Here is a 27,207-nt window from a genome sequence, read left to right on the forward strand (position 1 = left end):
GGTACTACTTCTGTATTGAACTAATACCAAGCATATATTAACCTAATTTTTCCGCAGGATAAAGGGAGCGGCGTTCTTGAACGCAGGACAGAAATTAGTTTATATCAGGCAATTCGGAGGGCAGCCTTAGGCCGGGTGACGTGACGGGGGTCGCGGTTGGTGTTGTGTTCCCGAAGAGAGAGAACGCAGCAGCACCTTGTTGTCGGTGTTGTATTAGCCGTAGAATTTGGTCGCTCGGGATGTGGGGTATGTGGTTGCGTCGGGTGTGCCAGAGATGGGCAGCACAGGCCGGTAAGGAACTGATGGGTGACTTGGAGCCAAATGTGCCGCTCCTGCTGGACAGTGTGAGAGAGATTCTTTCGGTTAGGAATGAAGTCTCCTAATAGGGACGGGACGTCTGTTAACTGCTCTTCGTTCTCCACTTCAGCGTTGTTGAGTTACCACTTATCAGCAGAGCTGCGGGGACAGAGACGAGATGAGGGTGGGGAGAGGGTTGTGTGAAATTCGGAAAATCTGGCCTTCATACACGCATTTTACCATTTTTTTTCTATTTGATATCCGGATAATCCGTTTTTTAACTTGCTCTCCGGTTTTTACAGTAGGTGTTTACTGCACCGTAGTCTGAGAGGAAAACGATCTTGAAAAAAAAAAATCTGGGCAAAATAGATGAAGTCTGACGTAGTTACACACTAGTGGAGATTTCATGAAGTATGATGCACCAAGTGGTCCCCCCCTCCCCCCCCCCCCCCATTTTGGGTATATTGATTGGTTTGGATAAGGATTTCAGAACTTGGGGCCCTGTTTACTAAGATGTGCTAGTGTTTGTAATGCGTGCTAAAAATTAGTAGTATTGTGGCCATCTACACGGTTAGCATGCACTAATGCTTAGTGTATGCTGAAAACGCTAGTGTGGCTTAGTAAACTCGGCCCTCAATGTTGAAAACTTCCAAATCTGATCATGAGTTTTTAGCAGTTTTTCATAGTATTTCATAGAGTTTGCTACTGCTTGATTATAGAATTAAGTTGTGATTTCACAGTGCATGTGCACACTTTCTATGATAAATCAATATTGTGAAGGTTTGTTTAAAGTGTATAGAATCAAAATTTAATCTTAAAAATATTTGAGACCCACTGCATGTGATAAGGTTTTGGACCTAGATTTGTTATTGTGCTTGTGACCTTGTGAAAGTCGAGGTAACTCCTCCTTCCCTGAGTGGATTATGAGATTAACTATTACAGAGTAGAGAAGCCCTGATTTCAGCCACTTACATTTCAAATCCCAAAGGTAAAAACAGCCCATAGTATCATTACTGCTTCCTGTTAATAAGAATAAATATACCTTAATAGGGAAATGCTGTAGCTTTTTGTAACAAGGTGTTTTAAAGCATTTTTACAACTTACAATATTTGAAAAACAATAGCATCAATGAGGAATTAAGGGGTCCTTTTACTAAGGTGTGCTGAAAAATGGCCTGTGGTAGTGTAGGCGCGGGTTTGGGTGCGCACAGATCAATTTTTCAGCCCCCCCCCCCCCCAGCAAAAAATGTGTTTTTAAAATTTTTGCTGAAAATGGACGTGCAGCAGCATAATAATTGCCGCGTGTCCCTGCCAGACATTGATGTAGCGGTAAGGTCTCTCACATTAACTGTGTGGTAATTGCCTATGCACATCAAGTTGGAGTTACTGCCTGATTTTCGCCGCGCAACAGAAAATAAAATATATTTTCTGGCGTACATAGCGGTCGCGCATAAAAAATGAAATTACTGCACGGGCCACATGGTAGCTGGGCAGTAACTCCGAATTGGCGCACGTTGGATGCACGTAGGTGCCTACGCAGCTTAGTAAAAGGGCCCTTAAATATAACAGTCTTACTGAGCACTGTTTTAATCAAGTCCCTATCTATATCCCAGGGAATACTCTTGGGCTTTTTGAAAGAAATGTTACTTTTTCAAGGATGAGCAGAGCATTGGATCTGAATTTGAAAAGAGGTGTTTATTCCATGGCCCAGGAAAAAAATCTGCATTCTAGACCAGCACCTATTGGTGAGTATTTTTAATTTAATGAGAGCCTATTCGGTAGGTTATGCTGCTTAATTTCTGGTGCCTGTAGCAGTTTCTCCTAAAGATGGAAATCAGAATAAGTGTTGAGCTAAAAACTAAGTGTAATCTACTTTGATTATATAATTTCCATTACGTAGCATCCCACTATGCCAGAACTTCTGGGGTAGTTGTGTCCATCAGGCAGCAGGTGGAGATAGAGAACTGAACTGAGACATCCAAGGAGGTTTAATGACAGGCGACAGCATGAGCCTATCTGGGCCATTCTGTGGGTTGAAGCCAGTAAGTGGAGCTTGCTGCCATATCGAGGGATACAAAACATTCGCAGATGCTATTGAACACAACATTAACAATAAATTTATATTCCGCCATACACCTTTCGGTTCAAAGTGGATCACAAATTAAGGAAGACTGGACATTTCCAGGAATAACAAGGTGTAATTTAACAGAGATAGAATATCACTAAACTACACATTCTTTGCAACATGATTTTAACTCACACTTTTTAAATAAATAAGTTTTGATCTGCTTATGGAACAAGTTATAGGAGATTTTAGATGTCAAGAGATCTTTAATAGCTCTATCAAAGTGAACCAACTGATATGAAAAGAGAGTGTCTGTTAATCTAGTTCTCATATTTTTTAGAGAAGGAAAAGTAAAAATTTCAAATATTCTAGTAATTCTAGTTTTGTGTGTAAAAACAAGATGGTTCAATAAGTGGGGATAAACCACATATAATTTTGTGCACAAGGCAAGAAAATTTAAACAGGATCCTGGCTTGTACAGGGAGCCAATGAAGCCATATAATAGCTTGATAAACTATCAAATTGTTATTAAAGAGAAGCTCAAACGTAATGTTGCGTTCTGTATAGTAAGAAGTTTCTTCAGTATTTGTATGGAAGCTCCCAAATAGGCATTACAATAATCAAGCAAACTCAAAATTAAAGCCTGAATAAGTTGAAAGTGATCTTGATCAAAATATTTCTGAATTTGTTGCAAATTGTGCAACAGAAAGAAAGACCTTTGAGTGAGTGTGTTAATTTGCTTCTCTAAAGATAACATATTATCCAACCATACCTCTAAAATCTTAGTGGATGAAGAAAACAGATTCCGAGTATTATTTATCATAATACTCATTTCATCCATATCAGAACTGCGACTGATTAACAAACTTTTTCTCTGAATTTAATTTGAGCTTATGCTTTTAACATTGTGTTCTATTTCATTTAAGATATTTTGCAATAGCTGTAAATGTGAAGCAACTGAAAAAGTAATGGTGACCATAACCGTAATATCATCAGCATAGCTGAAAAGCTAGACTCCCGACATTTCTAAAACAAATCCTGAGTGTATGTAAACATTAAAAAGAACGAGATAACGGCGACCTCTGCGGAACCCCACAATGGTTGTACCAATTCTCTGAACAGTTACCATCAAATTTCACTCTATAAAAGTGATCTTTTAAAAAACCTGAGAACCATTTATAGACCTTGCCAGTAATTCCCAAACTGTCCAAAATATGCAAAAAATATTGTGATCTACCAAATCAAACGCACTAGATAGCTCGAACTGTAGCACCAATGCCTTCTTGCCCTCTGCCAAAGTGCAGTTTCTATGGTTTTATTAAAGCTTCTTGGTTTTGTATTCTTTATTAGGAGGAGATTGGGTGGGATGTAAGGGGAGTTGGTGGGGGGGGAGTTTTTAAGGGATCTGTGATGGGGGAGGGTTATATTCAAAATGTCTGCTTCTTCAGAGCTTGCTTTATTTGCAGTACTGTATTGTGGTTTTCAGTGCTGCGCTATATGCTTTTATTTTTGCTTATGATGACAATAAAGATATTTCTATATAAAAACAATAGTAAATGCTTATGATTGCCTATGTGTGGATTTTTTGAATGCTTTTTTTTTTATTTGAAAGCTTCACATATGTACATATATATCATGAAATAAAATTGGAAATCACTAAAACAGCATTAAAAACTTATTGTAGCTGGTAGAAACAGCAGTAATAAACTCTCTGTATTTACTGCCCATTTTTCTACACTGTTCTATAGAATACAGTAATACATGGCCAAATTTCAGTGAGGATATCCTGTTTCCTGTTGGGTTCATCTTAACCGTTGTAATCTGCCTTGGGAAGCCTGGTGTTATAAAGATAGAATATATTAAAATTAAATGGAAGTCAAATTAAACTCTCCTTTCATTGGGGCACATGGAATCGCATCAACACTTCATCTCTTTTGTAGAAGTTTACATTTTAGATACACAAATAGATTATTCTGTTTTGAGCATGTTTCAGGGATAAGTGGTTTTATAAATCAAAATAATAAAAATATTTTTTCATGCAGATTTCTCATTTGTTTAAACACAACTAAGGTCCCTGTTTACTAAGGTGCACTAGTGTTTTTAGCATATACTAAACGCTAGAGACACCGCTATATTCTTATGGGTGTCTCTAACATTGGCACGTGCTAATTTTTAGTGTGCTCTAAAAACGCTAGTGCACCTGTAGCATGGCTTAGTAAACAGGGGGCTATAAGCCCCTAATTCAGTCCATTGGTTTTCTTAAATTTTGTTCTTGTGATGAGTTATACTGTGCCAAAACTGAAAACTTACCTCTTCTTTCTGGTGGATAATAAAAGGAGCTCATTGTGAACACTATCCACCCTAAAAGATTGTTTTGTGGCTGTACATGGGGAATTGTGATATTGCATAAATAAGTGTGTGCTTGTGTTCCTAGTCATGCACCCATAGGTTATGTAATCCTTTCAAGAAAGCCAGTTAATCATTTAACTTATTAGTGGAACACAACCACAAATTGCCATTGACTTAGTGGTAAGGTCTCACGCGGTAATCGTCTACTCGCGTAGAATGATGATTACCGCCCGGTTTTTGCCGTGCACCAGAAAATACAAATTATATTCTGGCGGACATACGTCAAAAATGAAATTTCCGTAAGGGCCACACGTTAGCCAGGCGGTAACTCCAAATTGACACATGTTAGGCACACATAGGTGCCTATGCACCTTAGTAAAAGGGCCTCTCTGTTCTGACATTTCCTCTGTGTACATCCATATGCTGCACAAGATGGCATGTTTCTATAACTGAGATTATATATAAATGCTACCAACAAGGATGCGGCAGCGGATAGTTCGTTTTGCATCTACCAATAGGCAGCTCCATGAGGGTATCAACTTCAACTTTTTGATGTCATTCTGCCTCCTGTCTTAATCCAACCTCCTTGAAGACATCTCTCTCTTGGCATCCAGTCCAGCTTCTCAGTATTTTCTATTTCAAGCAAGTGGATGGGCACACTTTTCATCCTTTGGTTCTGAATGACTTTGCTCCCGGTCCAGTTGGCCAACTAGTTCCAAGTTGAGCTTTACAGGTGGCTTGAGTCTTTAAAGTCATATCTTGAGATCTTCAAATCCCTGTCTCTGGTGCCCCTCAAATTTACTTCTTCCCTCCCTTCAGCTCTCTCCTGTTTCCTGTGGAGCTCTCCTTTTCCAGCACAGCAACCTTTAAAAAAAAAAAAAAAAAAAGAGAGAGAGAAGGAAAGATGTTTACTGGAAAGTGTGGGACAAGAGTATCAGTCCTGGTTCTTTCTCATCTGGGGTAAGACTTGTAGAGACTGAGCTGGGGGTGGGGGGGAGAGCAGCCTGCAATGGTAAGTCTGACTCGGAACGATTTGGAAGGCTGAAAATTCTACTTGGTGCAGGGAAAGGATCCTGACTTACCACTTGGGACACATTGTACTGTGCTTGTGAAAGTTGGGGTGAATGGTGACTCCCAGAGGAAGTACTCTCAGTGTGGGTCCCATCAGCTGGTGTCAGGGTGTTGCAGTGCACGGAAACCGGGAATCCAGTGGGATGTACAGGAAACAGGCAGTGGCAAGTCATCTTCGGATTTGGTGCAGCACCTGAATATGCCAAAGTCTTCGGACTCTCTGGTAGTTCAAGTGTGCAGTTTGATGCAGGAGAGCACGAGAATGGGCGCCAGTTTGTCAGGGACAACTGGCAGCGAGGCGTAGCCTTTGATCACGTGCAGAGTACAGCTGCCATTTTACAGCCTCAAGGCCCAACAGCATTCAGCAGCATCAGGATCTTTGTTTCTCCAGCATTTATATTGCTGTTACACCAGGCCTATTTACTGAAACAGGGACAGTCAGAGCCGCTACAAGGTGCCTATCCTCTGGCTCCTAAGACCTCCAGGAGTGGGCAGATGAAAGTACGGAGGTTGTTTCATATTTATTTATGGGGTATCAGCAGTGCTTTCTGTTAAGGAGCCTTCTACTTTGGCATCGGGCGTTTCATCTTCGTTGATCATGAGGGGGGCTTAGAGGTCCTTCTAAGGTCTTCCCAATACATCCTGACATTCAGGACCTGATTACCGCAGAATGGGTCTCACTGGATGTGGGGCTGAGAGTGGAACGAGCCATAGCTTGCCTCTACCTGTTGGTTTTTTTTTTGGGGGGGGGGGGAGGGGGTTGAGGAGAAAAAAATTGCAACTCCCCAGGCTGGAGTCCTTGGTTATGGCAGTGACAAAGCAGATCACCTTGCCGGTGGAAGGGGGCATTACTCTAAAAGATTTACAGGATAGGAAGCTAGAAGATTTGCTGAAACAAGTCTTTGAAATGGCCTCTTTGGACCTTCAAGCGACTGTGCAGTTCATTAAAGGCAAGAGCATACTTGAAGTGATGTCAGCAGTTGGCAACACAAGACGAGCACTATAATGCCCAGCTGGAAGCAGGGTTGGCCTACTTGGTGGATGCTATTTGACATGTTATGGGTTACAGCCCGCAGTATGTCTTTGGCTGTCATTGCATATCAGCAACTCTGGTTGTGGCATTGAGCAGCATCTAATTAAACTGCCTTTTCGAGGCGAGTGGCTATTTGGAGAAGATCACAGTAACCTGGTGAAAGATCTGGGGGAAACTAAGCCTCTGATATCCATCTTGAGGGGGCTCTCGATTTTGAGACAGGAAGACGGTACCAGTCTGGTCATCAGCAATACGGTCAGAAGTCCCACCTTCAGACATGCTAGTCTTCCTTTCATGCAGCCGCCAGAGTTTTGCAGTGATGCAAGGCTGGTCCACTCTTCTCTTCCCTCCAGTGGGAGGATGTCTTCAGGAGTTTTGGGAGGAATGGGCCAAAACCACATCAGACCAGTGGGTTCTTGATATTCTTACAAAAGTTTACAGGTTAGAGTTCTTCCGCCCAGTCTCTCCTCTCTTCTTGCAGTCTCCTTGTTCAAAGGGAACCAAGGTGGTCAAGGTTCAGGCCACTGTAGATTCCTTGCTAGTGCTCTGGGCCATTGTCCCTGTTTGGCCTGGGAACAAGAACAAGGCAGATACTTCATTGTCCCAAAGAAGGAAGGCACCTTTCGTCCAGGCTTAGATCTGAAAGGTCTAAACTACTGCCTTTGAGTGTCCCGCTTTTGCATGGAGACACTAAGAGCAGTCATACCCTCGGTTCAAGCGGGAGAATTTCTCACCTCCCTGGATCTCAAGGAGGCATACTTGCATATACCCATATAGCCGCCGTATCAGAGTTCTACGTTTTGCGGCTCAGGGCTTTGCCCTTAGGTCTTGCCATTGCTCCAGTTTTACCAAGGTTATGATGATGGTGACGTCCTTCCTTTGGTGCCAGGGAACCAGAGTTCACCCGTATCTTAATGACTGGCTCATTCATGCATCATTCTATTCAGGCAACATGGCAACAACGGACAAAGTTGTCTGTTTTCTGCAGCTGTTGGATTAGGTGATCAATTTTGAGAAGAGCTAACTCCATCGCAAATGTTGGAGTATCTGGGTGTTCTATTTGATGTGGCAGAGGAGGTCAAAGCTGGTTTAACAGGTTCTCAGTCAAGGCAGGTCCAGGGTCTGGGACTACATCCAGGTTCTGGGGTCAATGACAGTGGTGATGGAAGTAGTGCCGTGGGCAAGGGCTCATATGCAGCGGGTACAGGAATCTCTTCTCAGCCGCTGGTCTTTAGTGTCTCACAAGTACAACCTCAATCTTCCTTGGACATGGTTTGCCGAAAGGATTAGTTCCACCTTAATCAGGATGGAACCAGACTTTTAAACTAGAAGGGGGGAGGAGAGCTGACAATCGCCCAGGAGCGCATGGTTCACTGTGGAGTATCCTTGAAGGATACTATTGAAACAGGACATTTAGGGAATCCCAGTAGTGAGGTTTTAACAATGCTGAAAATAAGCCAGGTGTGCTTAATGAGAGAGCAGGATAAAAGATGCACATTATCCCCTTCAACTTCTAAGCAGCTTGTAGATCCAAGGAAAAAACACAATTTGAAGTGCCTGTTTACAAATACTAGAAGCCTAAAAAATAAGATGGGAAAGTTAGAGTATATAGCACTAAATGATGAAGTAGATTTAATAGGCATCTCAGAGACTTGGTGGAAAGAGGACAATTAATGGGGCACTGTGTTAACAGGGTATAAATTATATTGCAGTGATAGGGAGGATCAAATTGGAGGGGGGGTTTCATTATATGTTAAAGAGTGAATGGAGTCAAATAAAATAAACATTCCACATGAAACAGGTAGCAACGTGGAATCATTATGGATAGAAATTCCATGTGTGAAAGGAAGGAGTATTCTTGTAGGGCTGTACTATCATCTGCCAGGACAGAATGAACAGATGAAGAAATGTTTACAGAGATTAGGAAAGCTGGCAAATTGGGCAACACTATAATAATGGGTGATTTCTTTTTTTTTTTTTTTTTTTTTATAATTTTTATTTAATCATCAAAAATAACATGAAATGTTATTTACAGAAAGAGAAGGAAAATTAAAATAATAGTATCAATTATACATAGGTAAATTTACATCTTGTAGACCACAACTTAAGGACAAGATACAAGGTAAAAATTTCTGAGTAAACTCATAGGGAAAAAAAAAGCAAACCAAAGGGCAGAGGCATATGGAACACCCGCAGCCGGAGAACTCAGCACTTTCACTCTCTATTGGTCATCCTGGGTTAATCTTTCACTACTTTCTTTGGCTGATAATAATTCTCTCAATTTCTTGGGTTCCATAAATATATAGTTAACAGAATCCAGGGATATTATACAGCGACATGGAAATATTAACTTAAACGAGCCCCCTTTTGCAAGGGTTCTGGCTTTTAAATTCAAAAACTCCCGCCGACGGGCTTGAGTCTCCCTGGTTAAATCAGGGAATATACGCACAGTTTCCCCAAGAAATTTATCATTCAAATGACGAAAATATAATTTAAAGGTATTCATCTTATCCATTTCAAGTGCAAAGGAAACTATAAGAGTAGTTCTCTCTGTTACCAATTCTATAGAGTTTTCCAAAAACTCTGTTAAGTTCATCTCAGGTTGTTGTGGTGAAGGATTCAAAGGATTAGACTTTCTTCCAGTTATGTATTGAAGCCGAACAATAGGAGGGAATCCCTCAGGTGGAAATCCAAGTATTTCTGTGTAATATTTACGCAGCATCTCCATAGCTGGAATTAGGGGCGACTTGGGAAAATTAATAAACCGCAAGTTACTCTTTCTCCCTTGATTTTCGAGAGATTCTAGTTTCCTCACCAGAACCTCTCTATCTTTAACCACTGTCCCTGCAAAATTCTGAAGAGCAGAGAGTTCAATCTTTAAAGATTCCATTTGACCTTCTTGGATTTGTATTTTCTCTGCAAACTGTTTTTGAACTTGTTTCACATTGTCAAATTCTTGAGTAAAAGAATTAGTTACCTGGGAGAGTAGGGAATTCATACCCTGGATAACATCCCATATAGAGTCTAACGTTACCACTTCAGGTCTCTTCACCTCCCGAAATACCGGTGCAACTCCCGTTGGAGTGGGGGTAGACGTGGACAAAACCCCCCCAATCGGGGAAAGACCACCAACTAGGCCTCCTGAAGGCGGTAGAATCTTCTCCACTCTGGGCGTTCTATCCGTCTTCTCCGTCGGGGTCATAATGCTTCCGGGTCGTGGAGGAATGGTATTCCCTGGCGGACTCAAAGAGATCGCCTCCGCGCTGTTTTCCGCCGATGTCATCACGGAAAGCTCCGAAGCGGGCCCCCGCACAGCCAGCGGCCGAATCCCGAACTGCTCCAAGACCGCCCGGCGAGGAGGGGGAACACTCCCAGGTACGGAGGCCAATCCCTTGGGTTTTCCCTTCCGTTTCCCCATGACCAGCACAGGGTACGGGTCCAACTGCTCGTTACATAGTCTAGTGAGTCGGGAGCTCAAACACGCACGTCTGCTCTATTCGGCCATCTTGTCCGCTCCATAATGGGTGATTTCAATTACCAAAGTAACAAAAAGCTTTGGGAGCAACTCTGCTCAATTGTATACAATAACAGCTGAAAAAACACAATAAATTGTGGGATATGAATATTAATCACGAAGGGGGAGAGGACCTCAGACTCGTGACAATTTCTGATCAATAAGATCGTATCAATATAGTCATGTTAATGTAATCACTGGTCCTCAAACACCAACCTCCTAGATGTTTCATTCATGCGCTTCTGGCATCTAATATCCTTTACTGGGAGCCCAGTCTGCCCACTAAAACCAGAACCTGCAATCTATGCAGTGCCTGTCAGGAAGACTAAAAAAAATTGCAGTAATCCAAATGAGAGAAAACCATAGCCTGGACAAACCTATATATTTAGGTTCTAAAACTGATAGACCAACCTCAGATTTTTGGACTATGGTCTCCTACTTGAGCATTTAGCTACCATGGGTGTTATAGATTTCAATTTTATCTCTCCCTGTGTGCCTTTCAGCTTTGTCTAAATAATGATCTTTCTACCACCTATTACTTTGAGTGTGAAGTCACCCAAGGGTCAATGCTTGTTCCACTTTGTTTAATCACTCTAATTCTGTCTTGTGAATGTAGCCCTCATTACTATGCTGATGATATTCAGATTGTGTATACTTTCTCTTGTGAGTCCTCCAACACATCACTTAATCTCTGCCTGCAAGTAGTCCTCATCATGGCCACAGGACAAAGTTATCTCCTTAATGTTTCCAAATGTGAATCTGTTCATTTCCAGAATCCTTTTTGTACTAGTCTCCCAGCTTCTGTATTACCCTGAAAAAATTAAAATCCTAGGTGTCACATTTGATCATAAGCTGACCTTTAAACCACACACAGACAAGGTACTTCAGTTGTCTGTCTTTGCTTTTGCAGCATATTGTAGGATCGTTATCACAGCTAATAAATTATCTGCGTCCAAGATTCCCCAAACAAAACTATCTGCACACAGACTGCTTAGCACACGGTCTAGGGGGCAGGAACCTTGGATTAGAGCCTATACAGTTCTTCCGAAAGAAAGGAATGCGACTAGAAAAGCAAGCTGGAATATATATATATTATCTTTATTATAGTATAATAGATAAGAAAATATAGATAATGTATACAAAATATAGACACTCTGGCAAAGCTTTGGCTGAATACAAAATTACTGGCTGATAAAAATTACACTCGTACGTCACACTACTAATCACTAGTTCTTACTGGTTACCAGATAAAATTACCCCACTGATAAGTCACACTATGTTACGAGGTAGTACAGTTATTAGCAGCTATCTCCTGATCACTGGATGACTACCCCAGTCCTTTGCTCAGGTAATTACCACTAACTAGCCCCCGACTGATAGGAAATAAATCACCGTGTTGCTCACCAAGCTGACCTCAGGGCCGTCTCTCGGGAGCTGGCACGGGATACTCCACTGTCACGTCTGTGGCCGTGACCACCCTCAGACTTACCTTGTTCCTGGGGGTCAGCTTCCTAGCTGGCTCCTGTTTCTTCTGTCTGTCCTTTCTGAGCTAGCTCTGGCTCTCTGTGCTGGCTGCATCCAGCAGCATGACACTAATTGCTTCACTATACTGCACCTGTGGGTGTTGCCTGGGTTAGGTCTTTCTCTCTCTGTGTGTGCTGGCTGCTTCCAGCATGACTCTAATTGCTTCACTACACTACACCTGGGTGTGGGAGGCCTCTCTGTGTTTCACTGTGCTTTCTGTCTGCTCTGTGGTTTGTGCCTGAACAGCCTCCATAGTTACTTAGAGATTACTGCAGCTGCGCCTCTGGTGTTGAAGGGCTTTATTAGGCACTTAGAGACTACAGCCTTTGCATCGTATAAGGTCCCTGGTATGCTAGAGTGCTCTGTGCACTGCTACATTGTCCAGTTCTGTGTGATTGCCTAGTGTTTGACTAGTTAGCTTGGGCACAGCCTTGCTTGGTAGCCTGTGTACAGCTTACTAGTTCTTCTGTGTTTGCTCTTTGTGAGTTCCTAGTGTTTGCCTAGTTAGCTTGGGCACTGCTCTGCTTGTTAGCTTGTGTACAGCTTCTAGGTCTCCTGAGTTTAGCCTCTGGTTCTCCCCGGTGGGGTTTCCTTGGTTTCTGGAGCTTCAGCCCTAGTCTTATCCTTTGCCAGTTCTCCTGGTTACTGGAGCTCCAGCCCTAGTCTTGCTATTGGTTCTGACCCTTGCCTGTACCTATCTACTGCTCTGCTAGCCGCCTGCCCTGAGACTCCTGCTTTGAACCTGACCACGCCTGTCTCTGCCTATTGCCTATACTCAGATATTCTCTGCCAGCCACCTGTCTCGGACTATTGCCTGAACCCGGACATTCCCTGCCTGCCTGTCTCACGTTAGCCTAGGTACCTGGGAGCACGGCTGGATCCTGACTCCGGTTGTTCCTGTTGCTGGTTCCAGTTCTTGTTTTCCTGTAAGCCCTACCGGCTGCTCGAACCTGAGGGCTCAACCCTCGGGGAAAGGCAGCTAAGCGTAGGTGAAGCCTACTCCAGTGTGTTCCGGTCCGGTGCGTTCCCGTCTCGAGTGTTCCAGTGCAGGTCTCCAGTCCGGGGTTCCAGTCCAGCCTTGTCTCTTCTCTGCTCCGAAAGTGATCTTGCTTGCCACTTGCGCTCCTCGGCCGTGGTTCAAGGACTCACGTACCCAGGGTTCTCGGGGAAGAAGCCTGACAGAATGCCAAGGTCCTCGAGAACACGACATCCACAGACTCAAGCTGGATTCACAGCGAGTCTTAGTCAGAGCTGGAAGGGAACTCTGCAGCAGACAAGTAGGGCACAGGTCACTCAGTGCAGGTACAGCTGAACCACGATACTTTCCTCCCGTTACACAGTTCATCAGTTGGTGGACCATATTAGGTCTCCCTGGTCTTTCCACCTCCACCTTCTTCCAAGGTTTCCGACTAACTCCTCGTTCCCGCTCTCCCCAGCACCTCTTGGTCCGGTGGCTGCAGGAACCAATCTGGATCTTCCTTGGCTCACTGCATGGCAAGAACAGTCCGTTGTTCTTGACCTTCAAGTTGTTACATTTTGGTATGCATTTTCTGTTTCTCACCCGCCTTGCTGGAGCCAGCCTGTCAGGGAGATAAGGGGGGCCTGGTTTGCCTACAGCATGTCCTTGGATGTTACATGACTTGCTAGTGATTTTTCAGAAAGCTGAATTAGCTAAATCACTGCTGTGCAGGTCAGAGTTTAAAGCCTCCATTTTGCTGTCATAGGATTATACAGGCCAAGGCCCGCAAGGTGAGACACACGGGGAAATACTCCTGCAATATCCCCTATGTTAGATTCTACCAATGAATTATATTCGGATGCTGATTTTATCTTTAGTAATGACACACTTAGATTACTGTAACTCCTTTTTCTCAGGTCTTCCACTCTTGTTAAAAATATGGCTGCACACTCTTCTTTGAAATGATTGCAGCTTGTTTACTGCAGTGAAACTACTTTACAAAATACATAAGTTCAATCATGTAGTATTACTATTGATCTCAGGGTTACCAGTTATCAGCATGTATTCAATTTAAACTACTGACTCTTGTATAGAAAGGATTGAAGCCTTCTGCTCCAGATTATATTTCCAATTTACTTATACCATATATGCCCACTAATTCTGTTCAGTCTTTTCAGTTTGCTCTCCTGCAACTCCCACTGCTGTCAGACTTGCAACTAGGTATTACTTAGGGAAACCACATTTGCTTACACAGCTCCTAAACTCTGGAACACCCTTCCCATGGAAATAGAAATGGAATCTTATACCACTTTAAACTTGACTTTTTTTTTAACTTGTAATGTTTTATTAGCCATCCAAAATACAAGACCCATGTCGCATATAATTATCCCAGAAACAGACACGGCAATCAGTTATGGATGGGCTGGAGTGTAAATTTTAAGGGGCTTCGATGTTAGCTTCCGAACTTTTAGTACAAGAACAGTGCTGGGCAGACTTCTACGGTCTGTGCCCTGAGAATGGCAAGGACAAATCAAACTCAGGTATACTTATAAAGTATCACATACCATGTAAAATTAGTTTCTTGGTGGGCAGATTTGATGCGTTCAGGTCTTTACCATCATTTACTTTGTTACTACCGTATATGTTAGTTCCATCTAAACAGTGTATTTTGTGCTGAACTATAACAAGAGGTACATTTCAAAACTAAACCCAAACAACCCCCCCCCCCCCCACTTCCCTTGCATCCGATGTGAGTTATATCTAACTGAATTAATAGTACAACAAGAACTATTCAGTTAGATATAACTCACATCAGATGCAAGGGGAGTTACCGTTCACTGTATTGAGTCCAAATATTGTTGAAGTAGGAACCAAATTCTCCAAAATGTATCCATTGTATTCTTCCTGTATGCTGTGAGCTGTTCCATTGAGAGAGCAAATCTTAATCTGGAATACCACACTGTTATGGACGGGGCACAGTAGATTTCCATTCTCTCGCAATGACTTCCATTCTCTGCTAAAAAACAGTTAGCAATAACCTTCTGCACATAAGGTGGATAATCCCCAAAACCTATAAACCATAAAGTGCTGGTGTACCATTTAACGGTTCATTTATTACCTTTTTAGTGATCATTATTACTTGCTCCCAAAAGGGATAAAGAATGGGGCAAGACCACCACATATGGAAATAGGTGCCCCTGGCCTGAAATCCTCACCAACAAGCCCCATCCCCACCCATCCTGAACCTGCTTATCTGCTCAGGGGTTAAGTACCATCTCATATGTACTTTCAAGTTATTTTCCCTCAGTTGGGCAGAAATAGTTAGTCTTTGTAGCCATCATGACAGTTGTCTCCCATTAGCTGACCTCAAAGATTTGCTGAAGATCACTCTCCCACTGAAAGATATATGGAAGTTATCGAATTTATAACTCCTTATAAGTTTATACAATGCTGAAATCAGGCCTTTAGCTGAGGAGGTTTGTGCCCACAAGGATTCTAATGCACCAGGTTCCTTAGTTTTAATATCCTTATTCAGAGAGCTATTGAAGCTGTGCCTACATTGCAAATAAAAGAAAAATACCACTTGTACAATCCAAATTCCCTCAGTAGATGGTCAAAAGCCTTCACCTAGCCCTAATACTACTACTACTACTACTACTACTTATCATTTATATAGCGCTACAAGGCATACGCAGCGATGTACACCATACACAAAGACAGTCCCTGCTCGAAGAGCTTACAATCTAGATAAGACAGTACACAGAACAATTAAGGGTAAGGGAATAGAGAGGTGAGGATATTGAGAGTTGTAAGAGTTGAAAAATAGTGTATAGGCATTGCGCCCTCCACCGCCTACGGATAATAGCTTGTGCAGGTGCCACAGTATCAACCAGTGCAGCCAAGGAGGCAAGCCCCGACACCCTTTTGGAGCCCTCCAGTCAGTGCCTTGAGGCCTTTCCATTGCCGAGTAATGGCAACATAAGGAGTACTTATTGGAGTCTTACTTCCCCCAACAACCGCTCCCCAGAGGAGGTCAGATAACTGAGCCATAGATGTGTAATATTGTTCTATCCGGGCAAAGGGTTTTGGACTCATTCTCTCTCTAATCACAAATGTACCTCATTTGGGCAGCCAAATAATAACTCCCCAAATCCAGAATCCCCAAGCCTCCTAACTCTTTGTGTATATAAAGCTGCATTAATGATATGAAGCCTTTTGTCCCCACTCCCTCCAATAAAAACATGGATCATCTTTTGCCACTGGGCGAGAATTTTCTTGCTAATGGTTATTGAAAGAGCCTGAAAAAGGTAGAGCAGCCTGGGCAGAAGGTTCATCTTTATGAGAACGTGCCCCTACTCCAGTCCTCAAGTCCTCCTGAAGCTTTTTAATTAGTGGTTTGTAATTAAGGTCATAGAGGGAGGCCAAGTTGTTGGAAATTTTTACTCCTAAGTATTTCGGATGGGATTTAACACACTTAAAGGGATGAATGTCTTTTAATTTGACTAAATCCGCTCCTATAATATTTATATTAAGTGCCTCAGTTGTATCTATATTGACTTTCAACCCTGATACTGAGCCATAAAATTTCATCTTGTGGAGAATTGCAGGCAGGGATAGATGTGGATTAGACACTGAAAGAATCACATCGTCCGCAAATAGAGTAATTTTGTGGTGATGTGGGCCTTTGGGAACTCCGCCTACCTCTGCATTATCTCTGATACACTAAGCGAAGGGTTCCATGACCAGGGCAAACAACCAGTAACAAAGGACACCCATGTCTTGTGCCTCTCCCCAGTTAGAAACTGCTAGTATATGACTCATTAATTTTAATGCATGCTTCTGGGTTTGCGAACAAAGTGGCCAGCCAGATGATAAAAAGCTTGATCGACTACCACCTTTTTAAGCACTTCAAACATAAAATCCCAATGGACATGGTCAAACGCTTTCGTTGCATAGACCATGATCAGCATGGAGAGCACATTGTCTTTATGGGCAGCCCAAATCAAATTAATAACCAGTTTCACGTCTATCATTTGTTGCCCCCGGTATAAAACCGTCTTGATCAGGGTTAATCAAATAGGGCATCTGAGGAGCTAATCTATTAGCAAGGATCTTGGCCATGATCTTAAAATCCACATTTAATTAAAGAAATGGATGATATGACCCACAGCAAGTGTCGTTCCTTCCAGGCTTACACAGGATGGTAATACCTGCTGTATTCATGGCCGGAGGCAAGATCCTCCCAGTCTGTAGGGAGTTAAACACCCTGACCATTAAGCCCGTCTTTATAAAATCCATTGGTGAAGCCGTCTAAGCCCAGGGCTCTCGCGCAACAGCAGACCCTCAATGTCAAATAATATTTCAGCCATAGAGATTGGGGAATCTAATTGGTCTCTAATCTCCTCTTCCAAGAGTTGGGGAAGCTGTACCACCTCTAGATACTTAGAAATCCTTTCTAGATTGATAGTAGAGTCCTTGGCTTATAATTGTATATAAAACTCCAAGAATCTTTTATGAATCCCTTTCTCTGTAAACAGGTGCTCTTCTCCAGCATTTCTGACTTTACTGATAGTCATGGCACCTTGCTTCTTTTTGAGTTTTTGGGCTAGCATTCTCCTCAATTTATTGCTAGGTTCATAATATTGCTGTTTAAGTTTCCTAAGCCAAAATTCAGTAGCTTCCATTTACAAGTGTTGCAGCTCACCCCCTGTCCCCATCTAAATCCTGCTTAACAATCTGGATACCCTTTTTCTGGTACTCTCTTTCCAGCAAAGTTAGTTGCAGATGGTGTGCTTGCCCTTTGGCCTTTTTTTCCCTCTTTCTCCTTGCTCCCCACTTAATGAACACCCCTCTGAGAACCACTTTCATTTCTTCCTACAGTTTAGGCTCGCTCACTTCCTCTGTATCATTGATCTGAAGATATTGAACTATCATGTTACGTATGTCAAGACCGGCCCATCATTCAGCAGAGAATCGTTCATTCTCCAGAAGGATGGCCTCTTAGATTGTGATCCCCAAGAAAATGAACACCATAGGGGAGTGCATAGTCAGACCAGGAAATAGTCTCAATACCAGCCCCTAAAGCTTTTGATAACCAGTATCCATCCCCCCCATATTATGTCTGTCCTAGAGTAAGTATAGTATACTGAAGAATAGAAAGTGAATTCCTTCCCCATGGGATTCAGAGTTCTCCAGATATCCATAAGCTTCAATTCTTTTTATCAATTTCCTAAACAACTTGCATGTGGCCCGTAGGCCTTAATATTTTCTGTTTGGGAACCAAATTAAAATCAGCTGCTATCGAAACAGGGCCATCATGGTGAAGTACTTAGACTATCTATCTCTATCTATCTGTCTAACCCTGTAGTAGCAGAAATCTGCCCTTATGTTTCTTGTTTTGAGTGAGCCTGGGGGCAAGGGATACCCCAATCGTGAGAACAAGCAGCCTGCTTGTCCTCGGAGAAAGTGTAGATACATACCTGTAGCAGGTATTCTCCGAGGACAGCAGGCTGATTGTTCTCACAAACCCACCCTCCTCCCCTTTGGAGTTCTAATTCTCTCTCTTGCTTTTTATTAAACTGAGGGCACCCTCACGCCGCGGGAGGGAAGCCGTTTGCGCATGCGCAGTTCGCTCTGCCCGCGCGCCGGTACATTCTAGAAGTCTTTTTTGTTTTTCTTAGGGATTTGCCGGTCTCCTGGGCTGTCGCGGACGACGACCCATCGTGAGAACAATCAGCCTGCTGTTCTCGGAAAATACCTGCTACAGGTATGTATCTACACTTTATCATTGGCACGTAGAAGGTAAGCCTATCGCTGGACAGCCTCTAGTTCACTTCTTCAGAGGTTTGCTTTTGTCAAAGCCCCCTTTCAAACCTCCACCAGTGTCATGGGATCTCAATGTCATTCTCACTCAGCTGATGAAAGCTCATTTTGAGCCATAGAATTCCTGCCATTGAATTCCTGCCATCTGAAGTGCTTGACCTGGAAGGTTGTTTTCTTGGTGGCTGTTACTTCAGCTCGTAGGGACAGTGAGCTTCAGGCCTTAGTAGTGGATGCACCTTATACTAAATTTCACCACAACAGAGTAGTCCTCCGCACGCACCCTAAGTTGCTGCCGAAGGTGATGTCGGCGTTCCATCTGAACCAGTCGATTGTCTTGCCAACATTCTTTCCCCGATCCCATGCCCATCCTGGAGAAAGCAGCTTGCACATCTTGGACTGCAAGAAAGTGTTGACCTTTTACGTGGAGCGGACGAAGCCCTTCACACAGTTCGCCCAGCTTTTCGTTTCTTTTGATCCCAACAGGATGGGGGTTGCCATCGGGAAACACACCATATCCAATTGGCTAGCAGTTTGCATTTCCTTTGCTTATGTCCAGGCTGGGCTGACTTTGGAGGGTCATGTAACTGCTCATATGTTTAGAGCCATGGCTGTGTCGGTAGCCCACTGAAGTCAGCCTCCATTGAAGAGATTTGCAAGGCTACGACGTGGTCGTCGGTCCACACATTCACATCTCATTACTGCCTTGAGCAGGATACCCGATGCGACAGTCGGATTTGGTAGTCAGGGTTGTAGAATCTGTTTGGGGTCTACCAACTCCACTCTCCCAGGCCCGTTTTATTCTGTTCTAGGCTATACTCATGTAGTTTGTATGTAGTTTCAGGTTAATCTGCATTAAGTCCTCGCCATTGCGAGGCCCAATTGACCAGTGTTTGTTGTTTTGGGTGAGCCTAGATCCTAGGGATTCCCCACTTGTTGAGAATAACAGAGCCTACTTGTTCTCGGAGAAAGCGAAGATACTTACCTGTAGCAGGTATTCTCCGAGGACAGCAGGCTTCTTATTCTCACAATCCCACCCACCTCCCCTTGGAGTTGTCTATTTATATGTTTTTGTTTGCTTTTGTATTAAACTGAGGCGGCGCATTCACGCAGCAGGCTGGAAGGCACTTGCGCATGTGTGCTGGAGCACAACTCGTGCTCCTAAAAGCTCTAGTTTTTTCAATGGCAGTGTTGCTGGGCTGGGTGATGCGGGTCAGTGTCTACCCACTTCTCTGCTATAATAAAAGGCTCCTTCAACGTTCTGAAGCTGACTCCGTGGCTTCACTGAAGTGAAGGGTTCGTAAGGATCGTTAGGTTCGTCGCTCTGTAACCATCTCTCTCGGCCCCGCCCTCGTGCCTCTGATAGGTCCGCCGCCCTCGACGTCATCACGTTTTGACGTCGAGGACGTCATCACGTTTTGACGTCGAGGGCGGCGGACCTTTCAGAGGCGCGAGGGCGGGGCCGAGAGAGATGGTTACAGAGCGACGAACCTTACAAACCCTTCACTTCAATGAAGCCACAGAGTCAGCTTCACAACTTTGCAAGTGGGTGGCTGGAGGGGAGGGGAGGAGGCAACTACCCTGGAACTGGGAGGGAAGGAGAGAGGGGGGGCAACGACCCTGGACCTGGGTGGGTGGGTGGGAGGGGGGCCGGATGCTGGAACTTGGAGGGGGGCCAGGCGGACCCAGAAACTGGGATGGGGGGGGGGAAAACGACCCTGAAACTGGGAGGGAGGGAGGGGGCCCCTGGCACACACTCTCATTCTCACACACGCACTCTCGCACACACACACTCTCTCTCTCTCTCTCTCTCTCTCACACACACACACTCACACATTTAATCTCTCTGTATCACACACACTGTGTAAAACACACACACTCCGAGCAAAACCTTGCTAGCGCCCGTTTCATTTGTGTCAGAAACGGGCCTTTTCTCCTAGTGTGAGAATAAGAAGTCTGCTATCCTCGGAGAATACCTGCAGTATCTTCACTTCGCTGCCTGCAGCCCGGTTACCATAGGAGCCATTATCACCACCTCAGGGCTCCCCGCCATGTGGCTATGTCTGGGGGCTTTTTATCTGCTGCGATAAAAAAGCCCTGGCACAAGGGAAAAATGGCCTCCACCGCTAGTGCAGGGCCCTTTTTCCCGCAGCTTGGTAAAAGGACCCCCAAGTTAACTGCACTTGACTTCACTGACCCGAGTACTCCTGTACATGTGCTGTTGCTCTCTAGAAATCTTTAAGCTTTGGTTACACTGCTGTAACCCTGAGCTCGGATGGATGAAGTCTTACACAAGGAGTGAGATCCTACTTGTCCTTGGAGAAATAAATAATAGGCTTTAGTATGTTATAGGAGTGTTGCATACCTAAATACAAAATTTGAGTTCTAATGGTATCCTTTCACCTAATAATCTGGTGTCTCCTGCTGCTATATTGAGTTTTATTATTTTTCTGTTAGCATAGTAGTAATTTTCTTTTTGATATCCAGCACCTGTCAAAACGTTTGTGTACTGCTTGCAAACAATACAGCTTCACATTAAACTCCTTCACATCAGTAGAAGCATCACATTGTATTGTAACATATAGAAACAGAGTAGGATTAATGAATACAAATAAAATAAATGTTAAATAATTAACATAAATGATATGCCCATGATAAGTAACACACATACTATGCCCAAGATCTGGAGTTAACCGTTCCAACATTCAGAGTGACCATACCAAAAATCATATATTTTGTTTACAATCAAGCAGGATTACTGAAACCTTGAACAAAAGTCACTTCTTTAATTTCCCCCAAGATGTAATTTAAACTGATTCTAGGTGCCACCACACTATTGTGATAGTTCTCCCTTATGATTATATTTAAATCATTTATATTAGGAAGACAAACGCAATCAACTGCAAAAAGAACAATATCTAATATACATATGCAGTCTCTCCCAGTGGGACCGACAATCAGTAGTAACATGATGTTTCGAAATTAGACATTCCTTGAATATCTTCCTCTTTTGATTATACAGTACTTCCTTTATTCTAGTTCGTTCCTACAGTGGTGTTCCAGGGCACAAACCCACTCCTCGGGAGAAGAAGATACTTCTCTGGGCAGGTCGGTTCAAAAAAGAAGAGGACATACCAGAGATTATTTCGTAAGTGCCATCATTCTCACACATTTGGAGGCGTATTTTCAAAGCACTTAGACTTACAAAGTTCCATAGGTTACTATGAAACTTTGAAAGTCTAAGTGCTTTGAAAATGATCCCCCTAGTGAGCTAAGTCTCGTTATATTCCATTGCTATCTAACCCTGGATACCAGTGACTTGCACAGATCCAGTACTACGGATGAGAAACATGTCAAAGAAATATAGAAATTGACGGGCTTATTTCCAAAACCCTCTAAAGTCCAATGCAACGCAACTAATATGGCAGCGAGTTCTGGACATAAGCCCTTTAGCTGTACTGTAGTAATCACCAGACATGGGCTCAGTTACACTTATATTTGGGAAGTATGTAAGGAAAGACGAGGGATGGGATGATCTGAATAATAAGAGACTTTTTTGTTTGTTTCAATATTTTTTTTATTGGTGACAATTCCAGGTATATACATCCAAAGCTGTGCACTTACAGATAGATATTTATGACAATATACACAGTAGAAATAATGTTACCTTCTGTCAACCGCTGTTTAACAAATATAACTACCCCCTTCTCCCTCTAAGTATATTGTACTTCCAACTAATTATTGATAACAAATTTACCCGAGTATTCATACTCAGTGTGTGCATTACAGTCAAGCGGGTTCCCATCCCTTTGTTATCGTAGTTGGTCTTTTATCCCCTACTTGACTTCTTTTTTTTTTTTTTTTTTTATGAGCAAAACTATAGCGCCTTTGAGGAGGGTGTTGGGGGAGGGGTTAAAGATTGTGTGGAATTTGGAGCCCTGTAAACATTTATAGGTTATTCTGAGCTTGTTAACCTTTTGGTTATTGATGAGATTGCTAAAGCTTTTGAAAACATTAATGAAAGCTATAATGCAAAAAAGGTTTTGCACTGTAATACATTTTATATGATTGGGGTCTGTCTTCTGCCTCTTAAAATTAACCCCCTCAAAGAACTGGATCTTTTTGGAGGGTTCTGTTCTATGAAAACACCAATCATCTTGTATAGGTTGTGCTTTTACTTTGAGAATCCAGTAAACGTTTTAGAAAAGGTAAATAAACTTAGAGATAAGAACATAAGTGTTCTATGCTAGGCCAGACAAAAGGTCCATCAAGCCCAGTATCCTGTTTTCTGCAAGTGGCAAATCCAAGTAACAGCTTGATCCATTTCCATGTTGTTCATTCCTTGAGATTGAAAAATGAAATGCGGTCTCTGTAAAATAGGGACAGAAGTAATATGGACTTTGAGTACTGGAAACCTGAAGCCTCTCCTCTTCCTTTAGAGCCGGGTTTGTACAAAAAATAAATACATTTTAGTAGCATCATTGTCTGTTTCACAGTTTCTCAACTAAAGAGATCAAAGCATGTTGCAGCAGGTTGTACTTTGTAGATGCCAAAATGATTGACAATTTGTGGATTTGACAAAACTGAGTGACACATGGGCAGGAAAGTCAAGTCATGTTTAACGAATGCCTGTGACTGAACTAGATGGTTGAGGAAACAGCTCCAGTGAGCCATATTTAATAGCTGTGGAGGAATGGTCTAATGGCTGAGAACTGTGGAAGCCAGGGTTCAAATCCTACTTCTTCCACTGATGCTAGTTTGACCTTAGGCAGATCACTTCACCTTCTATTACCTTAGGTACAAATGTAGAGTGGGATAAGTACAGCTGCAATGCACAGTCCTCAACAATTGAGAAAGAATTGATGAATGAATTTCATTTTTGTATGGGTGGTATTTTCCATGTGTTGCAAATCCACTGTTATATATATATATATATACACACACACACACACACACACACAAAAGAAAAACATACCCTTTTGTTACATGGATGTTTCATGAATGACCTCACATGGTTTTCATCTTTCCGCCATTTGCTGAGGTCAGCTGGTTTGTGACCTCAGCCATGTAGCAGATGGATGTTTTTCCCAGGGCTGTGGAGTCAGTCAGTAAAAATGTACCGACTCCAGGTTCAAAATAAAAACAACGGTGCATTGAATATTTTCATTTGACAACTTTTTTTTTGTTCAAGTTCTTTATTCAAACCTAAAATATAATTTATGGTCTACTAGTCTTTTTTTGTTGTTTTTGTACATGGCGTATCCTATGTTTCTATAACTAATCAAGTTTTGTTTTTTTTAGATTTACTGTACATGGTAGGGGTGGGGGTTGGACAATAGAAAAAAATAGAGGTGTTGGAGTCTCAGGTGTGCTGTACCAACTCCATGGCCCTGGTTTTACCCTGTATCGAAATTGTATGTCAGCAAATGTAGGGGAACGCTGCAACTGAATCTGGTTTTCTCTTTCTTTTGAGACATGAGATGATTGATGCTGCCAAGAACCGGGTTCGTGTGAAGATTAGTTATATCATGATTGCTCTCAGTGTCATGGGGTGCATCGCTATGGTCATCTCAGGAAAAAGAGTGAGTGTCTGCATCCTCTGGGTCTCATCCACATGCCCCAGTCACCTTCTATGTTTTTTTTCAGAAAACACACGGGCAGACAGTCTGCAAGATCTAGAACAGTAAAAAGACAAGCTGTAGCCGCTGGGAATAAATCAGCCTGCTTTTTCTGAACATTGCTTTATATGCTGTTTTGTATTGGCCAGACAGGAAAAACATTGCCTTATTCCTGCTGGTTTGTGTTGTGCCCCTGATGCATCCCTTGAGAGGGTGAAACATGGCCATGTTGGGCTGTTGGTTTTATTCATGTGTTGAATCAATTTTGTTTTAATTCTTCACGTTGGTTCGCTTTTCTTTTTGCTGTGTTTTTCCAGTACAGTGCATGAATGCTAATTTCAGGTTGTTGTTTTTTTTGTCCTTTTAAGGCTGCCAGTAGGAATGAATCCCTCACTATATGGAACATAGAAAAGAAAGCTCGCCTGAAAGATGAGACACAGAAGGAGCAAGTGGAAAGATCAAACTAAAAGGGGAGAAAATTGTAAAGAGATGAGGAAGAAAATGTTTTAAACTTCATACCTACTGTATCCTGAGCTAGGGAAGTAGGGAAATAATAACAGGAGAGCAATTTAGGTTTTAGTGCCCACCTTGCACTTGCATCCGAGCACCTTTTTGTTTCACTCTAGATCTCTGTTGGAAATTATTCCTAATTGATAGGATCCTGTGGGTCAGAAATACTAAGCATTTCTTTCCAGCAGAGAATGGGAGAAACTGCCTCAGCATTTCTGGCAAATCTTAAAACAAAGTATTCTCTCAAATATTTATATCATTGAACTACCACCAAGAAAAAACCTTGGAAATGTCCAGTGGCATGTGACTACTGAATGGAATTTGCTTTGCTTGAGAAGCAAATGAACATTAGCAAAGTAGAGAGATGCATAAGCACTAGTTTAGTTCATTGGTGGTTTCTTTAACTTTTGTGCTATTGCATAGCGCTATGTTGTGTAGTTCAAGGCAAGAAAATTGAAATAACAGCCTTTATTAATGTAATGGAACTAGCATTGCCTTACGTTTTCACTGTGAGGAAGCCAGAGTCTGTTTGTTTCTAATTTATTCATTTAGAATGTGGTCATTTCATTTGCAGGATTTTGTTCTTCAGTTCACAAAAGGTCAAAAGTGTTGTGGACTGGATCATCTATCCCTAATCAAATTTTTCTTAAAGGCATTTTAAAAGAAGTGAGGAATGCTTTCTGGCTTTATCCAGCTTCATCCTCATTTTTGTAGCAAAGGAAACAAGTTATGTGCATTGAGGGCAATTCTAGAACAGGCTCCTACCAAGAAATGTAGGCACCTACTTTATAGAATACTTTTCATAACTCCTTAAATGCATGTGTAAACGTTAGGCTCAAGCACTTATACCAGCCATAGAACTGGTGTACACGCTCATGCCTAAATATTTGAGATTGATTCATAACTTACAGTATTCTATAAGCCAGTGGTTTGCAACCCAGTCCTTGGAACACACCCAGCCAATTGCGTTTTCAGAATAGCCACAGGGGACTATGCATGAGAAGGAGACAAATCTCGTGCATATTCATTGTGGCTATTCTGAAAACCTGACTGACTGGAGGGTGCCCCAAGGATTGGTTTGAGAGGCAGTGCTATAGTCTATCCCCCAGATTGTGTATAGGTCACGCAGATTTTGGGGGTGGATCCCAGATCCATGTGTAAACTAATTAGTCAGGTGCTAACAATTAGTTACTGGAGTTAAGCTCTTAAGTCTCCATCAATGATACAACTCTTCCCCCAATTCACCCAAACACACCTAAACACAAGCTTCCGCCCAACTACCACCTCTCTTACCTCTGCTTTTGATCAATTGTATTTAAATTAGGCACTGTCTTTATCATAACCTACTCTGTAAGCCACATTGAGCCTGCAAAAAGGTGGGATAATGTAGGGTACAAATGCAATAAATAAGTAGCAGGAATTAGGAGTTATGCACATATCTACAATGTACTCTGTTCTAGAACAGGCATGCCTAAATTTCATAGTGTGCATCCCCAAAAAGGGCTTGGCCATGGGAGGAGCATGGGTGGGTCAGGGGCATTCCCGGAAATTAGGCATATAGAATACCTGTCTTTGGGCACTTAAGTGCCATCAGTTGGATGCCAGCATTTACAGCTGGCTTTGGCAAATGTGAGTGCTCATGCCCAAAGTTAGGTTTGAAATGCATAAGTATTCGGTGAACGTCAGTCCCGTGAAGAGCACCCTTTACAGAATACTAGCTTAGCATGGCTCATCCTGGCGCCCTTTATTGAATCTAGCCATGTGTGTGTAAATAAGAATCCTACCCAGGCCTCTGGGTACACCACTTGTAAAATACGTGCTCCATCATAAGTTACAGCGATTAAGTACACTTTGCACATGTGTGTAAATGCCACCATTCTAACCGGTTGTACGTAATAGGCACATAAATGCTGATTACCCCCTGTTCATAAGCAAAGGAGCTGGATGGAAAATAGGTGTACTACTTTTCATTTTCTTTGTTTAGGACAATTATCTCTTCCTCTTGCCCAGTCTGGAGATCACCTTACCTGCCTCTCCTTCCTCCTCTTGCCATCCCTTATGATGAGCACAACTACAGTTCTCAGCATACACCCAGCCAGTTAAGTTTAAATGATAGCCACAATGAATATGCATGAGAGAGATTTGTATGCACTTCCTCCTCAGTTTGCAGATCTCTTTCCTGCATATTCATTGTGGACATCCTGAAAACTCAGCTGGGTGCATGTGTCCTAAGGACTGGATTGAGAAGCATTGCATTGCAAGATGGCTTGTGCAGGGAGCTAGAAATATTAGATGTTCAGTGATAGGTAGAGTTGACTGATGACTGCATTGCATGCAGTATTTAAACTGAGCCCCACCTGGTATCCTATCAGAGGTGACTCTTGGCAGATGCACTCTCCCCTAAAACAGCATCTCTATCACAAACATGCATGTAAATAATAACAACAAC

General features: G+C 42.6%; 1 protein-coding gene across 1 annotated transcript; it reads left to right on the forward strand.

Annotated features, from left to right (window-relative positions):
- Positions 1–148: 148 nt before the first annotated feature.
- FAM162A (family with sequence similarity 162 member A) lies at positions 149–27,207 on the forward strand. Its single transcript, XM_030203976.1, has 5 exons — positions 149–291; positions 1,910–2,041; positions 21,670–21,778; positions 24,104–24,212; positions 24,617–27,207. The coding sequence occupies exons 1-5, from the start codon at positions 240–242 to the stop codon at positions 24,713–24,715; spliced, it is 501 nt and encodes a 166-aa protein (XP_030059836.1). The 5' UTR covers positions 149–239; the 3' UTR covers positions 24,716–27,207.

This window comes from Microcaecilia unicolor, chromosome 5 (assembly GCF_901765095.1).
Source record: "Microcaecilia unicolor chromosome 5, aMicUni1.1, whole genome shotgun sequence".
NCBI lineage: Eukaryota > Metazoa > Chordata > Amphibia > Gymnophiona > Siphonopidae > Microcaecilia > Microcaecilia unicolor.